Source organism: Mastacembelus armatus, chromosome 21 (genome assembly GCF_900324485.2).
Source record: "Mastacembelus armatus chromosome 21, fMasArm1.2, whole genome shotgun sequence".
Taxonomy (NCBI): domain Eukaryota; kingdom Metazoa; phylum Chordata; class Actinopteri; order Synbranchiformes; family Mastacembelidae; genus Mastacembelus; species Mastacembelus armatus.
Genome location: NC_046653.1, coordinates 17,799,884 through 17,818,600, shown reverse-complemented (window position 1 = coordinate 17,818,600; position 18,717 = coordinate 17,799,884). Strand labels below are relative to the sequence as shown.

Here is an 18,717-nt window from a genome sequence, read left to right as displayed (position 1 = left end):
GTTTTTTTAACTCACGAAACTAAAATATTCATGACCAATGACTTGTATCTTCAGTAATAATGGGTTTATCAGCTAGGTAGCGAATTTCTCACTGATTTGTGAGAGATAATACTGAGATAATATTTCGAAAATATTAAGTGTCAGACAAATTTATTCTTGGCTTTGCTCTTTTCATGGACGGTGCTGACAACACTACTACAGAATATCTCCAGTCTTACCCATTAAATGTATGTTGCAGCCTCTAACCAGCCAGCCATGGTGCTTAGATACATGGTCATTGGTATTTATGGTTGAGGTCTACTTGCTCTTTGTTCTTTGTCACAAGAAGAACAAGAACAAAGAACAAGTAGACCACAGCACACACAGCAGCATAACAAAGCCTCAAAGACGAGCCAGACAAATGACAAGAGAGGAGGGTATGCTTTAGGGACTGACACTAACACAGTAGACTTAATTAGGACCAGTCTATAAACACACTTCCTGTCTGTCATCAGATCAAACTCAGCAATGGGTAGCGGTCCTCACACACACATTCACACACCTATACATAACTAGGTTCATATAAATAGACACAAAAAAGAGAATGACTCAACAGAACAATCAATACCCTCTCTTATTTTCTGTCTCACATGCCCACATCCTGAAACAGACTGATCTCGAGTGACACGGTATGTTCTGAATATTTAGCCGATGAACTTCCATTTAGCAGCCTGCCTGAATCACCCCAAACAGGACATTATTGCAGGGATGACTGAATGGCCCCTATTACCTGCCTGTCAGCCAGTACTAAGGAGGCCTTCCCCTTGTGGGATTAATAAAAATTTGATTTAATTTGAAATGAGTGACTGGGTCTCCCATGGGTTTGGGGACCACGGGTGGTGATATTTAGCAGACATTCTCTCTCTTAGACATTTCATCGTTTTGTATTGCAGTGCTAGTTAATGTAGAACCTTAGAGGGAATTTGTCATATTTAAGTACTTTTTCTCTTTTATTTCCTGTATGTCATCAGCAATACAGAGACCAACTGCATTGGCAGGACATGTAAACTCAATGCTGATATGAAGGATGTCTCCCTCCTGGAACAATATAAATTTGCAAGAAAGATCAGAGAAGGCTTCATAAGTTGAAATGTACTGATTATCTAATTATTATCCACCACTGTATTTCCAGTCTTTAGTAAAAATGACAACATAACCACCTTAAAAAGGTGTGATAAACTAGTAATTAAAAGATGATAGGAAAATAAAACGTGCTAAATAGAAGGGAGACAGTTTTTACAGTTGTTTCCCATGCTTCATGCAACATGACTCATTATCTAAACTAATCTTGCTTAGGCCTTTTATTTTAAATAGATCTGCTTTTTCTTAAAAATAAACAGAGCTGAAGCAAAGTCATTTAAATAAATAAGGAAACAGAATCAACATCTTCTCTTTTTTTGGCATAAGTCTATTTATTTTTCCCTGTAGCTATGGAAACACATGGCCGGCCGTGATGGTGACAGGCCAGAGCTCAAGGATGGTGTTGGCTCATATCAAGCCCCCAGGGTTGTGATGACATTAGTGGTGGAGCTGTGAAAGACATAGGGATGCCCTAACACCTCACTGTGCCCTGACAAGCCTCTTCTCCCCTTAAGAGAGCAGCTTATTAATGGGCAGTTTCTCTCCCACATACATAGACAGACAACCAGAACCAGACAACCAGAACAGACAACCAGAACAGAGTAAGTGCATGGTGACACATGCAGACACAAAGGCAAACTTACTGCTATACGAAGCAGGGTCCCCTTAACAGCCGCCCATCGGTCTTGACGGCGATCAATGACCAGAATGAAACCCACGCCTGTCGACGATAAACTAGAACACAGAGATGGAAATTATTTAATACAAATTAGAAAGTGGTACATTTTATCCATGGAGATGGTTCAGGGGTGAGCAGGATTCACTTCACACCACAGTAAGATGAGATCATACAAACATTAACTTCATAATGCCAAAAACTCACACTGCAGCACTGAGGCATACAGAAGCTATTGCAACTTATTCTAGATTGTAACGACTACAAATAGTCACTTTTAATGACAAAAGAGAGCCCACCACATTCAAAAAAGCCTAAGGAAAAAAAAAACCCAAAACATACAATGAAGAAGACAATTGCTGGTTCACAGCTTGATGTTTTGTTATGCTGCTCTTTATCCTAGACAGCTGGTGTAGTCCATAAAAGAATATGCTGTGAAGCACCTCCAGATTTCTTGGCCATCAGCCTCCAGCCCCCTGTTCTCTCCCTTTGCCCACCCCCACTGCACTGTCCTCTTTGGCCCCAGGAGAGAGGAGAGCTATAAGGTTTACACACCACCAACAAGCAAAGATAATTACACGTACAGTTCACCAAGAATCTCTGCTTACCTGAAAACATGATGCACCTACAGCATAGGTGATATGTGAGCACTTTAGGACTGTCACCTTTCATGCATAAATGTTGCAATAATCCTCTTGTATTTGCTTTAATATATGCTATTCTACAACTATTAACTACACAAACAGGTTCCAGCAAAACAAAAGAGCGACCCTTGCAACAATCAAGACAAAATACAAACAGAGGAGATGAGTAGATCCCAGCATGCTGTGCTGTTTGCAGGGGAGGGAGCCAAGTGGCTCAGACCAACTCAGCATCCACCCCCTTCTCCTCCTGCACTGCATTTGTCTGTTATCCAATGAAACACTGGGAGCAGTAGAGATACAAGCCAATCAGAGGATGGGTACAAAATGAAGAGCAGCTTTAGTAGCCAATCAGCGGATCTTTATAGACAGGCTTAAAGATGAAAGCACGAGGCCAACTGAAAGCATAAGAATTTAAGTTATCAAGATACAGAATGTTTATCATATCGTTGTACATTATACTTTTCTTACTGTGTACATTCACAGTGGCACTTTGCAGTACAATAATACACAGTGCTAGTTTTCTGTTTTGTTTTTTAGTTATGTTAGCAGATTGGAGGTAAATTAGCTTTTGAAGCAAAGCTGGCGCATTTACACTGGTGTTTTCAAAATGCTAATTAAAGTCAACTGTCTCTAAAAAGAAACTATAAATACACAAAATCTATGGAGTTTAACGATATTACCTGGTGATATTGTGGTGAGGGTCCTGTAATAATTTAACTGCTCAAGACAAAGTGTGTACAAGCACTGCAACCTGTTTGCTGAGCTGTGAAACAGCTGTGCCTAATGGCACTGCAGTGATGTGATAAATATGCAGCTTGAATGCATTTGCAGACATAGCAGCACACATACAGCTACACCCTCCTCTTATCCTATGGTACTCAACATAGCACAAAAATTAAATATTCAGAACTCTCAAGCTGTCAGGCTTAGCTTTAATAAAATATTTACAGTTAATATGTAATAGGTGTGAATATGTATAGTATGAGCCAACCATCCTTGGAAATTATGTCTGCAATTAACACAGATTCAAAGGTATTTGTTTCAAATGAGCAGCAGCTGTTCAAGGTCATAATACAAAAATGCAGGACATTCGCCCCTGGCTGTGGGCTGTGTATGTCCTGTCAGGTTGTTGGTCCCTCAGGTTGGTCCAGCCATCTGTTTCTGTATTCACAACAGCTTTACACTGAATTCTCTCAAAATTCAGTGGATGACCCTCTTAAAGCTAAAATCTATTGATAGAGCATATAGGAGGTGAATTTAGATACACCAGATTTTAAATTGTGTCTGTCTGTAGGTTAAATCTGTACTGTCTTACGTTAAATTTTATATTGTCATCATCCTGTTTGTAATATTTACTGTACAAAAAGTAAGCAGTATGAGAAAAGCTAGATTCTCATTCATGTGAAGTGCACAGACATACATACACTCAGCTACTTCAGAACACAGCTCTACCCAGCTGTCTGTATGCATTATTTAGATTCAAGCAGTCAGAATCACTCTTTCTATTTTTGCACACTTTACTATTCCAAGCAAGATGAAAGCAAGGACAGGACAGACTGGAGGAAGACTTAAAGAAAGGGAAAGAAAAATAAACAGCCAAAAGGAGAGGAGATAGTTGAATATTTACATGAAAGGATGGTCTTGTACCTTGCCCCTCCCCCTGTCTCATCTACTCTACAAGCACAATCTGCAAAACACTGATAAAGCCCCTGGATTATGACTGGGCCATCTTATTAATACAAGAATCACACCCCTTCTTAAAAGTAGGCATACAATGAACTATCTCATCCACAGAACATATCCTCAGCATTCAACACTTATGAAATGAAACATTGAATAAGTATCCACTGCCACCTACTGGCAGACTTCATATTCAAAAAAATGAGACATTTTCACAAAGTGTTTTATCAATATTGCCTCTTTTTATCACCATTCCTCCGCCATCCATTAAGTTTGAATTCACTTACACTGCATGTGCTTGGAAGAAAACCCAGGAAAATGCAAACTCCACACAGAAAAGTCTCAAATTTGTAACACATCTTACTTCATCACGAATGTGGATGCAGCATCAACAGGGAGATAAGAAGTTGGTGGAGACCCCATTGACAAAAGTGGATGGGGTGAAAGAAGTGAGTTATTTAACAAGACAGGATAGGAAATACAGTAGAGGTAAGAAAGTGAGTAGGGATATGTGAGGGACTTCACCTGGGCACACTGGTAAGGTAGGTCAGCACGTTTTGAAACTCTCTGTCTGTGATCTCTCCGAACGCAGGAAATTCTGGGAACACAATGATTGGACTGCCATTATCTCCTCTACCGCCTGGAAAATAAAAAAGAGGAACATTAATATGTTCCATGTGAACATACAGAAAATATGAAATAAGAATATTTTGCATTCTTGGGGATATTACATGTCAATAAAGCACTCAGGATATAAGATGTAATAAACAGGGCAAAAACAAACCCATTTAAACTTCTGATAGCTTTCATGGCTGCTGTTCTGAGCTCTGTTAATGAATCTTACAAGGAAAATATATTTTAATGATTTATAGCAAAAATAAAAAGAGATTACTGTGTAATAAAAAACTGTGGCCACATGGAGGCACTGATGTTAAAGCTGTTAACTGATGAGTGGATGATGTACATTAAATTCTTCCCCCAACACAGATGGATTAAAAAATCTTTAAAATAAAGTAGCGAAAAGAGACATGATGTTATTATTCCATAGTAATTCCAGGACTAGATATACCCTCCTCCTTGAATTTTTTTAACCTTAAAGTCCCTGGTTTATAAAGCAGCAACCATCAAGGACAACATTTGGAAAAACTTCCTTAGTGATAAATTATAAGAGTTTATAAGAGTTTAAAAATCCAGTGAATCTTGAGTCTTCTTGTAGGTGTGTCTTGACCAAATTTGATTTGTTGCAGGGGAAAATAAGCAAACAGCCCCATAACTGACATCACTTTTCTTCAGCTGAACACCACCCACTTCAAATCAGTGAGAATAGCACAGAGCACAATAGCAAACACAGACAAAATATTAATAAAAAAGCTTTTAATGCGAAATAACCTAAACTGTTCTAAATTTGGCAAAGAGCTGAGTGTTCCTGTAAGACCCCATCACTCATATCAGTATTATTTACTCACAAACATGTTGGTCTTTCTGTAGTAGTGAGGGCACTCATTGACATAATGCATTCTCTAGCCCCTACCAGTAATCATCACAACCAAATCCTTAACCCTAATGTACAACAACAACTTAAAGTAAAATCTTACCCCTAAAAACACCTCTGATGGTGAGAGGACTTGGGAAAATGCCCTCCATGCAACCACAGAAAGACATGTACACACACACACACACACAGTCTCACTCCTTGTGTGGAACAGCTGCTCTGTCAGCGTATGTGACTGGAATATCAATCTGCTTTCCTTCTCTCATTGCCATAGCAACAGCAAGTGCATAGTCATGGTTTCAACGTTTGCTTAGGTCTTTGGCTGCAAAATGGTTCCCGATTCTGCTGCAGCCACAAGGTCACCTCTGACACGCATACACTGAACTGTTTTTACAATACAACAAATACCTAAAAATCTCTGCAGTTTAAAAGGCTTGAATACCAACATGTTCCTGATATGTATCATGAAATGGAAATGTGAAGAGAGTAACTGAAAGATCAGTAAACAGACAGTGGGTATAGACCAAAATCTGATAACCAGTGAGAAAGAACAGGAGGCCGTTAACATTTGAATAGCAAATTAACATCACTGCCAGAAGAAAACCGTTGAGTTTGAGTGATAAGTTTGGACAATTTTCGACACACTTTCCTATTGAACTAAAGTGTGTCCGAATTTTGACTCGTAGTGTATGTAATAGTGAAAATACTCCTTGGGTGTCAGTCCAGTGTTGTGCTTATGAAGAAATAAACTGGCAGACAGCAGATGGACTGAGATAAAATAATGGCAATTAAGAAAGACTAAAAACACATACCTATACACACAAAGGGACAGACATAGAAGGAAATCATTACCTGAAAGGAAGGCGAACTGCTTCTTGAGGTCAGGGGTGATGTCAGCAGCACAAAGAGGACTGCTGTCCAGCTGCATGATTTCATCTGGAACAAAATAATAAAAAAAAAGAAACATATGCCACTGTTAGGAAGGCATCAGAGCTGAGGATGTACAATACAGAATGAGTCAAAGTTGATTCATCTGGTCTGTGTAATTATCACATTTGTTTAATTGCCATGTTTAAAGTACTGATTTCATCTGTTATTTCCACACAATACAGACATGTTGCAAAGCCATTCCTATAAGACCTGATATAACCTATACCACATTTTCCAAGAATTACCCACATGGACCTTTCCAGTCCAATTTTCCTTTCCTAGTTAGATACCACACATATTTTCTGTGGTATATAACATATAGGGAAACAGGCTCTGTTACTCTCCTCACTGCATCTTCAATAGCCCTATCATGAGGATTAAAATAATCAGATTTAAGGTTAATCCCCCAGTAGGAGATGAAGATTCTGGTTATACCAGGGATCAAACTAGAAGTTGGGCAGCTGAAACTCATAGTACATTGACAGGCAGTATACTGTAACTCTGTACATCATTGAAGTATCATTGCATGTAGGAAATCGGTAAGAGCAATATATTAGAAAAATGGGCAAATGTAGTAGTTTTTAAATTGTATCCTTATTTGTAAGACAAAGCACAGACAGATATTTATCTGGGCAAATGAATGTGGAAAAGGTGTAGGTTACACCTTGGCCTCATAAATACTACAAGCACTCTCCATGGAATATAGAGTTTATGCAATCAATTATGATTTCAAATCTTTCAGTACTGCTTGGTGAAAGAAAACCTCAGTTCAACATCAAACTGAGAGCTACACTGAAAAGGGCAAAACAGATCAATACAGAAAGATTGGCAAAGTACAGTTCTGTGTTATTGGATTATTGCCCTACTGCCTTGCCGATGTGTCTCATATACTCTTTGTGTTCATATTAGTCAAACATACACATCCTAATTTAATTTACATTTATATATAGATACATCTGTATATAGGTTATCTGTCCTCCAACATTAAAGAAACCATTCACATCACTCACATTTGTTTCAGCTGATTCATGCAGCCATCCCATGTACATAAACCTGTTGTACACAAACCTCAGCTAAAATACACGGCAGCAGCAAAAATACATGAGAAAATAACAGAGAGGCCTCCAGGCATGAGAAAAGTCAGGAAGTTTCTCACAGTCAAAGACCATCCTGTAAATGTGGTTACTATACAAACAGGTAAGTTCAAGTAAGAGTAAGAGTAATATTGACTTTTCAGCTTAGGACTTTGTTTGCTCTGTTTTCCTAAGAGAGTCTATACTGAGTCACCATGCTATTGTCAAACTAAAAGAAACGTTGCTCTTATTCCATAAATTTCATTTCTTTCTGGATCAAAACTAGTAGTTATTTTTAGGCCTCACAAACTGTTGCCCTTGTATTTTTTAACACAAGAAAATCCCCACCTCATGCTGAAGATGATGGAGGAAGCATTCAATATACTTAATGAATTTAACAGACAGAGATATAATACAGCATAAAGGTAACAACTAGTGTCCATCTCTTTCTTTGTTTTGTCTGAATATTGAGCTTGCACTACCTTGGTAAACTCTACAAAAGACTACTCTACAAAAAAAAAAAACTCAGTCTCTAAGAAACAGGTATCAAGAACTATACTGACAAGACATAGATGAATGCACTATCCAAACAGTTTCCCCAGTACTGCACCATACCTGTCATGCAATCCCTGGCTAAGAAGTGACACCGGGTTCAGACCCAGGTCAAGACACATCTACCAAGTCTACCTACAGACTTAGTCCAACTTGGAGTATCACAAAAAAAGTGCACTGTATGTCGCTCCCCTTATTTTCCTGTACCATGTGCTGAATGGCTTGTGTCTGTTTCCTGACAGACACGGTCCTTTCCCTTTCAGCTCTCCTCTGAGTGCAGTTGAAACAAACCAAAAAGGTTTGTTACCCTGTGGCAACGAAACCAAGGAAATCAGGTGACATGGCTTTAAGGTATTACTACACTGACATTCATTGCTTGTTGTCTGTCTATCACTCACACATAGACATGCCCACACCCACACTCACACTCATAACATCTCAAAGTGTTAGGAGAGAGGACTCAGTCAGCTTTGTTTAGCATTTTCAGTCACCTGCCTCTTTAAACCTTTTTTCCTATGAGAAAAGCTGGTATCATACCTGTTGTGTCAAAATATTAAAGATTTTAGCTAATCAGGATTTCATCTTTTTGCACTCCACTGACTAATCTTATATTTCACATTGCTCTTGTACAATTTAGAGTCAGACGAAACCAAAAGATCATTATGTATTTGGCAGTTTCTTACATTATAATACTGCTGTTTTCCTAATCTTTGGTAGTAGGGCTGCACAGTTCTGGGTAAAATATGAATCGTGATTTTTTTCTTATTTCATGTTCATTATTTTTTGACATATTTTTTTTTACATGATGCCAAAAGTAACAACATGATCTTCACAATATTACTATTATTCTATGTAATGGAGTTGAAAACATTTGTTTTTATCCTCCCCACCATCACTGGAAGGCTCTGACTCATTTCACTATCACTATTGGAGCCTTTTCTTGTGTGTTTGTTTACTACTTAATTAATCCCACACAGGGCAATTGCATAGGGCATAGGAAGCACATCCCAAATTTCCCAAATTTTCTTTTATAATGACAATCATGCTGGTTTTGTTTTTGTGTCAGTCTTTCTACGTATAGCTTGTCATATGATATAATGCATTCCTGTTACTGGTTAACACGGCCTAAAGACATAGCCGTCTGAATTGAGATCCATCCACTTTCTGCTTATTTTGGTACATCCAGGGTTGCAAAGGGGCGGGAGCCAATTCCAGTTGACATTAGGGGAGAAGCTGTTTCAAGATTGAGATCAAAAATGATTAATAATGCAGCCCTACTGGGTAGACATATCACCAAAAGGATGGATATCTCTAGGTTGAAATGTTGGTTAGAAGACACAGAAAACAGTGGGTTCTTGTTACGCTGCAGGCAGATAAAATGAGGCAAAGAGTCTGAAAGTTTCACAAAATCCACCAGATGTCTTTTCATTCAATAGGCCATTTTTTTTAGGATTTTTTCCATGAATCTGACAAGGTGTGCATTAGACTATCATGCATATTTTGGTAAAGCAGTCATGCCATGCTGATAATGGCCACTCACTGCCTGAGGGCTTGGGACACAAAGCTGCACCTGTTTAGCCATCTGCAGGGTGCTCATAGACTTCTCATGGACTCAAGTTCACACAGAAACCCCCACAGGTTTCTGCTTTCTGACCTAGCCTCACTCAGCTAGCCACACCTTGCCCCCAGCAACTCCCATGCATATCAAGTCAAAAACAGCCACCCAACCAGGCCAGCAAGAGCTGCACTTTGTTTCCAGAAGAAGGCTATACTGTTACTGAAAAATCCCCTCCAGATCAGAGTTTCAGTCACCACTTAGAAGCACTTTTTGTCACTTGCATATTGCAACACAATACGCACAAAAAATCCCTTTGGTCATCTTAAAGCAAGAGGATGAACCAGTGTTACATAAACTTTCTAACAATTGGTCTCCCATCTCTTTTCATCATATGTTCACTCATCAACAAATATCGATGATGCCTCAATGACCCACAAGGAATTTTGAAGCTCATTCACATAAGGACTCAAATGATTTGTGGTACTTATTTTATTCATATATGTCTACACTGAAACTATTATATAAATAAACACACAAGACATTTAAATGATTTTTCTGCTCTTTACTAACAAGGCCACTTTACTAATGACAAAACCAAAATCCTGAAAAAACGTATTATTCCATCATCTCTATCTCACACTCACACACACACACACACACACACACATATATATAAATAAATAAACAGTCATATACACACCACCTGCTGCTTGAAGCACTAATGTTCTTTAAAGGCTTAACGACGAGGATTAAGAGATGGGGATTTTGTCCACTCGCACTACAAACTGTGGGTGATGAGTCAAATGTTAGTGGGTCAGTCACACACCTGGACTGCCTGCCACTACTAACAGGACTAGGGCAGTAGGCTGAAATCCTGATTCACCAAAACAGACATAAAATACATAAAACCTAAAAGAAAATCAGTTAACAATGGTGCAACGAAATCACCCCCTCAGCCATTTCCCCTGGGAGAGTAGGGGACAACAAGTGGGAATAAGGGGTTTACAGTTGTGATCATGGAGGATGAGGAGTAACAGAGATAAAGCCAAGCAGTAAATAAGTTTGAGGGGTGATGGATAAGTCTATGTAATATTGTTAAGGAAGCTGAGGGCTGAGAGGATTCAGACAAGTGTTAGAAAAGCAATGTCAACAGTGATGACAGTTAATAATGGTACTGCTCTAAGAAAGAGTTGAGGTAGGAAACTACACATAGCTGAAAAAAAGTAGGAAAATGAATGCAAATATCACGTGATACATAAAAAAGGATGTGATTAAAAACATCTAACACGTACCATAGAGCCAGTGGCAGCAGCGAGAAAACCTGTAGAATCTTTCCATCTCTTCCAGGGCAATCCGCACATGACCCTTACTCTCCTCTACTGGCCACAAACACACATCAAACACTCCCTCCATCCTTTTCTCCTTGTTTTCCTTAGTTTGATCCATCTCTGTGTGTCTTTGTGCTTCAATCTCTCCATTTTGCACTGACCCTGCATCAACTTCCATCTCACCTTCCTCTTGACTACCTCTATGTCCTCCTGGGCTTCCCTCTCTTTGCTCTTGACTATCAGACAAAGCGTGTGTGTGTCCTGTAATGACAAACCAGTCCAGCTCCTCTCTGTCTGGCCATTCACTAGAACCTGCACTCACCTGTCCTGCTAGACCTGGTTCTGAGTTTGCAGCCATGCAAAATCCAGAGTCTAAGTCAGCCTCCATATCCTTATCTTTCACAAAGCCTGAATCTGCCATCTCCTCTCCTCCCATCCTGCTGTTCCTATCTATGTCTAGTTCAGTCCAATTATTTAAAACTTGTTCCATGCAGCTTTGCTGAACATATCACATTAACAGTTTCCTTCTCATTCTGGGTCCACCTTTCTTCAGACTTCACACTGCCTGTCAGGGTGCAGGTGCACTACAAGTGCCCTGCAGGATGTCTCTCAGTAACTGCTAGCACTTCCTTTTGCAACCTCAGGTTACCTCCCTTGGAGACAAAAGCTACAGTGTAGGACTCAACCCCACCCTCTATTTGCTTGCACCACTACCTTTATCTCTCCCCTAAAAGGACAATTACCTGACCCCACCTGGCTAAACAGCAATGCCTCCAGGTTGCTAATGTAAGACCTCTTAAATGGACTCCAGTTTTGATTATGTAAGAATATTCAGAAACAGGAAAAATCATTCATGTTATGCTGCAGTCAAATGTGTCACCATGGTTAGGTACAGTAAGAACTACAGCTCCTACAGCTCATTTACCTAGACCAACAAAACCTGGGCTCCTCAGCTGCCTTATCTCAGGCTATGTAGACCAAAAGTACAAAGCCTCCATTCTGATCAGACCATTCAAACGCTGCCTGCTTCCCCATTTAAACATTCGTAGACTGTATCCATTCAAAGCCCCTATTCTTGTTTATACCACTCAAAAGGCCCCATTCTTACAAACTCACTGAAAGACTTAATTCTAATGAGACCTCTCAAAGAAAGACACTGTTTCTTAACAGAATGTAGCAATTTAGATTCCATTTCAATGAGTTGTGTAAAAGATATATTTCAGTTAAAATGAGCTAATAGACACCATTCTGACTCCTAATACAGCCATTCAGTAGTGTGAAAAGATCTGGGCATGATATATTTGTGCAAAGTATGTGTGCTGGGGTGTGAAAACCTGCATCTTCATGAGGTGCATGTGTGTGCTGCAAAGTTTTTAACACTTCTGATCAGTGACAAAGTGCATATGATGATGTTATCAGTGTCATAAACCTTGACATATAAAAGTTAAATAGATTATAAAAAGTGGACAGAAGTAGAAGTAGTAGACTCACAATAGTCAGCACTCTGATCTCATTTTAAGAATCAGTGGAAAACTTGCTGATTCATGTTTTTCTATGCATTATCTACAACTTTTAGCAAGCACACAAAAACTATTCTAAAAATACTTGACACATAAGTCTCTACTTTCTCAGATATTTGTAGGATACGAATGCTTGGTGACCTCAATCTGTAAAACCAAACAGCTTAAAAAAAAAAAAAAAAAAAAAAAAAAAAAAAAAAAAAAATCAGCAACATGATTTTGCTTTAGTATGAATTTTCCTCCTGGCTAATGACCTTAACAGATCAGTGATGAAGGGAAAGGAAAATACACAGACAAAGCTGGACAAAGACAACATACCCATATGTCTATGCATGGCAGCACACATTCACATGTATATTTCTAGAGCAAAGCATGCAATGAAAATATCCAGGTGTAATATAAACATAAGCATCTGATAAATATATCTAAGTTTGCAAAGAATGAAGCTGCCTCGTAAAAACAAGCGATTTTAGAAGAAAAACTATGGATATTTGAGGAATATGCAAGATTACAGCTTACACATGCACCTACAGACACAAAGTCAACTTGCCCTAGATAAGATAGAGAAAAATAAATGTGCAGTCTGCTCGCACACAAAAGCACCATCCATACGTCCACTGACTCACATGGCTTAAGCGGGACCATCTGCATCCCACAGTCCCACTGAGAAGCACTCCTCTTAGTTTTCCTCACCATGCTTTTTTCTCTGAGTCTTAATAAGTCCCTTTGTGTGTAGTGGCAAAACCAAGGTCTCCAAGTGGCAATGGTCTGGTTAATAGGACACCAACTTGAAAACTCAGCAACTTCAATCAGCAGTTCCTTTTCCTTTGCAGCAGCAAAGGTGCTGTGTACTGCAATTTCTGCATTTGCTGAAGAATTGGTTACAGGAAAATGTCAGTGCAGCTCCGATCTGTATGTTGAAACTGAAGCGCCTGTTTAAGCTGCACAGTCACGCAGTTGCACACACAGATGCAAACTGTTATACACACACAAAGACAGACACAGAAACAGCCCAGTGGGGAGCAAGGGAAGCCCACAGGAAACACTGTGTATGAGGCTCTGGGCATGATGCCCTACAGAACTCTGGCCAGAGCTTCAATCAGGAATATATTACACAGACACAGACACACAGACACAAAATATTCTAAGACATGACATGTAATCACATGTGCAACTTTTCAGTGCTAGAAAAGTTGCAAGAAGTGCACATACACACTCTCACACACAAGGCAGTCTTACTTCCTGTGTCATTCTTACCATCCCAGTCTCTCCAGGAGTTCTTGCGGCTGGCAGGACCAAAAGGGAAAGTAGAGCCCAGTCCAGAGATATCCAAATTCTGTATCAGATGACTGAGCCGGTTCATGATCCGGTATGACGCCTCACCACCCTCCCGCAGATACTCATGCAGAGACATTAGAGTCAGGTCCTGGTCTCACACACTCAAACGAACTCTGTCATGCAGAGACCCCTCACTGCACCTGCAAAGCTCCCCTGCACAATCTAATAGACTCCAAGACACAGGCATGGGAAGTATCCCTTGTTGTTGTAATCTACCAGACCACCTGGGATCAAGTCAACATGCTCTCATATATATCCAGTGAGAAGAGCCATCTGCAGAAGGTCTTCTGCAGAGCCACACTGGGGACTCGAGGAAACAGCACAGTGCGAAGCTGGCAGAACCAAAAATAGCTGAGTCACTGTCTGCACAACCTCTAAAACAAGCACTGTTAAAACTGGAGGTGAGAACAGGCCCAGCTCTGGTCTGCATAAACATTCACAAAATCACACTCTGATGCACACACATACCTCACTACCAGTGCAACTATTGACAGCTTAGAGTAGCACAGGTTTCCAAGGAAGGACAAGAAGGGAGGGGGTGGAGGCAGAGCGCAGCCGGTGGAGCACAAATCCCCTTCTGCTGCTCGGGCTAGTTATAATCCTCCACTCCTTAACTAATGTGCCTTTTCTTTCCCTCTGTCTCCTCAGACTCAACCACGCATTAATTACTTGACAATTAATGCATGGTTGTACAGAAACAAATCGGCCCAAGAATTAAAAAAATGTTGCAAACCTTGACAACTCAGAGCGTGTTGTTGTATAACATGAGGTCAGTATCTAAACTGGAGGACCAAACATCCTGTAGAGGGTCCTCATTTGAAGCTGCTTTCTGGCACATACTTTAGATTTATGTTTGTATGTTTGTACTGTGTGGGTAAACCTGGCAAGCACAAGGTAGCTTGCAGTTTATAGGCTTAGAGTAGAGATAAGAGAGGAGCTGCACTCACACATACTGATGAGGCAACTGCAGGGGACTAGAAACAAAACACCAGCTTCCTATTTGGTGATATTCACCCTTATCCCTACCCCTGTGTCTCTGTCTCCCCCTTCTTTTCTTTAGCTCCGCTGCTAATTAGGTCTGATCTCCCACCTCCTGAGTGCTCCTCCTCTATAGCCCTTCATCAATATTCTCTGACCCTGACTTTACACTTTTGCACCTTCATGTGTGAACACAAACACAAGCATATGCACACTAAAGGTCATATAACTGCCTGTCCACCCTTTCCCACAAGTTAAAATTATGACTAACATATGGTACATTGTGTAATGAGTGTTACGACCAAAGCTTCTGAACTTAACAAAGATCCTTAAAAGCATAAAACAGTACGAGTCTAAAGCCATGCTAGTTGTTCTCTGAGCTTGTACTTCTGCACAACCATGCGTTGAGCTAAATACAATCGTCAAGATGCTAATATGCTAGCTATGACAGTGTTGCCATGGTGATGAGGTATAACATTTACACAATCATCTTAGTACTTTGTTTGTGCTTTGCTAAATAAACACCATTCAAATGAGTCTGACGGGAATTTCATTAGTGCTGGAGGCATTTGGTCATAAGCAAAGTATGGGATAAAGTAAAATTTTGACCCAGTAGAGTAAATGTTAGGAGATCTCTAAAATTGAACCAAGTTTGATCCATCCAAATATTGTCAAGACATTTCACTAAACACAACAAATGGCCTGGAGTGTCTGTACAAACTGCCATGACAATCTATTCAGTACAGAAGTTTAGACATTCAGACTGGACCAAGATGGAGTGACCAGCTGCAAAGACAACATTGCAATCCCTAGCTGCTACAGTGGCTAAAAGCAAACCCTCCCACAAATATACAAAGGAATCACAGCAAAAGAAAAGCCAGGTATCGTTGATTAACATTAAGAAATATGTGAAGAGCATGATTAAGGAAAATCACCTATAACAATTAGAAACACACAGCAGATATCAGAAGACACCCTGAAGCAGAAGATAACTGGGAGCAAAAGAAAACACAGACCTGCGGCATACTGAACTGAATGTGTCTGTCTAAATCAACTGGAAGTAGGTCAAATGCTCATTTAGAGTCGAGGAGCTCCTGTCTGTGATTAGGGATGCAAAAAACATTACATCCATAACTGATTAATCTACTGTTGTTGATCATTCATTCCACCTATATAAACACAATACATATTGCAGGTTGCTAGAACTTAACCTGCATTATAGTTTTTAGCCACACTAGAAATGTGGCACTGTGGAAGGCCATCTCAGTGGGTTGGTGCATCATTCTGGTTCAGAATAAAATATCTGGATAACTCTAATTGTAATGATTGGCACAAACTTTTATACAGACATTCATGGTTCCCTTATAGAGTCCTCAGTGCTGACTGAATTACTTCACGCATTGATGGATAGACTGAATCTCTGCAAATGATGACACTAACCAAAATATAAGAAAAATAGCCACAGTGTAGGATGTAAATAGCTCTTCCTTATTTATCCAAGGATATTGCTCTCGTTAGTAGGACAGCAGAAAACGTCAGAAAAAAGGATCTGAAAGAGAGATAAGATGTATCCAACTTTTTTTATACAGGGGTATAAAGGGGATTCTCCGTTTTCTAGTTTTTGCGAGGCAACACTTCAGTGAGCAATGTGCCAGATTGGACAGTATTAAATCTTTTTCATCCTCAATTGGCTGTGTTTCCCTGAATCTCTTTTTCTCACTTTCCCTTCCTCTCCGCCATCTTCTGTGACCAGTGCTAGATTCTCCTCTCTGATGCGATTACAGCTCTCATCCTACTGCCATACTAAATTCCTGGCACATTTGCATATGAGCATAATTTTACCAGTGAGTCCATATCTGCAAATGTTGAGTATAGCAGAACGAAAGAGAAAAATATAACATATATAATTTACACTGCATTTTTTTTAGCAGGATTGTAGTGGAATGATGTTGCTAGTAATTCATCTTCAGAGCTATGGTTTTTGCATTTTCATTCCTCTGGGTGTTACCACCCCCCCCCTTCCTTAAGTCCACCCACTCACTACTGCTATACTTCACCATCTCTGGTGCTAAGGAGTAGAGAATGCAACTAGAGCCCACTGTGTACTGTCTAAATGTGTATTTTGTGTGTCTGTGCAATCATGCTTGTGAGAATGTATTCAGGGAGATCTCTATTAATGGATCAAAACAGATGAGGAACAAAACACAAGAAAGCATATTAGTAATAAAAATCTATCATCTATCAAGACCTTTACAGATTTGAAAAAGTGTTTTGATGTTGACTATAAAAGGCTTTAGAATACTTTCTTTCCTTGGCTGACGAATTTGCACTGCAAATAGAAATAGAAAACTAGCACAATCCTGACAAAATCCATGAAGTGGTATGACCTAAAGGTGTCTACCTAAAGTCTATGTTAAGTAATGCCTTCAGGCATCATATAGTCACTTGTCTCCAATTTCTGTTCTAAACTATTTTTCATACAACACATACTATATGAGAAATATTGACCAGGGTGGAGTACTGAGAAAAAGGCTGAGAGGTACTATATCACAACACAGCAGAACCTGCAGAGTCTGCAGCCTCTGTTTATGAAACATTTTACTGACATTAGTCTATCATCATATTTTATGCAATTTAACACACAATTAGCTAAAATAATACAAATAAATTTGCATATAATAACTGGGCAGCCTGACTGTATATTTCAAAACTTCAACTCTTGGCTTACACCACCATGCGATATTGTTTTGCTCACAGGATCAAATAATATGGGTCAACATCCCACGCTTCACTTCAAGCATAAAATATAAGGAAGTCTTATACAAATACACAAATGATAGTGTTACCAAATGACACAAATACAGACTGCTGGCCTAAGAGCAGAACATAGAACATGGTAGAATAAAAGCTTTGTATTTATTGACATATGGTCTAAAATTAATCACGCAAGAGATTCATTACTGTCCCTTAGCATAGCTGCATACAGATTTGTATAAGTAATTTATGTATATATGTGGTGGCATAACAAAAACACAAGCATGGGTTATATATAAAATTAAGAATATAACAACCAGTGAATGTAGTTTGCGTCGAGTGTTTCACCCACCTATGCATTGTGTGACAGTCCTCAGTCTCTCCAGCAGCTCCCCAAGGGCCATATCCTCTGTTTTCATCCACAGAATCATCCTCCAGAGGGACAGTGGAAGACCAGCTGCCCAGCCAATAGACACTTTTGCAGGAAGAAGAGACAGCTTGCCTGTTTTTCCCTGAACGGTGCTTCGGAGAGTGGATGATGGTGAAGAGGATGGGAGAAAGGAACTGTTGCGGTGACAAGTCCAACCAAGCAAGGAAGAGGGGGATGCAGCACAGTAAACTAGCTGAGAATTTGGCTACCCGACTGCTGTCTAAATTAACACACGAACACTGGAGGATAGAGGTTTGAGAGAAAGGGGGTGTGTGCAGCTTGGCAGTGCTGGGATGCTTGTAAGGATGGAGAGGATGCTGCCGAGACAGATGAGGGAATGATGGTGAAGTTGCTTTGGCGTTGAGAGGCTCAGCTGCAGTGACGAGTTCCCCGCAGAGGGATTCAGAGAACAGGATGCCAGCAATGGAAATGCGAAGAAGGTGGGCTCATTCACACATGTATGCTTCAGCTTCAGCACACATGATGGTGCAAACCTGTATATATCTGTCAGACAGAGGGGGGAGGGGAATGAAGGTCAGTGTACCATTTTACACAAATGCTGATACAATAGTGACATCCAGTGTGGTGAAAAGGTGTAACAGCTGCGTCACCAAACATTCACACCGACAGAAATGATTACAATAA

The 18,717-nt window shown here is 39.9% G+C and overlaps 1 protein-coding gene across 15 annotated transcripts in view; it reads right to left on the bottom strand.

Annotated features, from left to right (window-relative positions):
• The window catches only part of mcf2lb (mcf.2 cell line derived transforming sequence-like b), a 32,283-nt gene that overhangs the window by 12,801 nt on the left and 765 nt on the right, over positions 1-18,717 (bottom strand). For 6 of the 15 annotated variants that reach the window (XM_026296294.2, XM_026296296.2, XM_026296297.2 and 3 more), the window contains exons 1-4: positions 11,017-11,542; positions 6,464-6,547; positions 4,645-4,759; positions 1,764-1,854 (exon numbers count right to left, since the gene is read on the bottom strand). In XM_026296294.2, the coding sequence (XP_026152079.1) occupies positions 1,764-1,854; positions 4,645-4,759; positions 6,464-6,547; positions 11,017-11,542 (816 nt within the window). Of the gene's footprint in view, positions 1-1,763; positions 1,855-2,403; positions 3,235-4,644; positions 4,760-4,903; positions 4,959-5,714; positions 5,797-6,463; positions 6,548-8,373; positions 8,437-11,016; positions 11,543-13,198; positions 13,367-13,829; positions 14,032-17,994; positions 18,567-18,717 lie in introns of those variants that run through there. The other 9 variants (XM_026296300.2, XM_026296308.2, XM_026296306.2 and 6 more) reach the window with 8 other exon arrangements.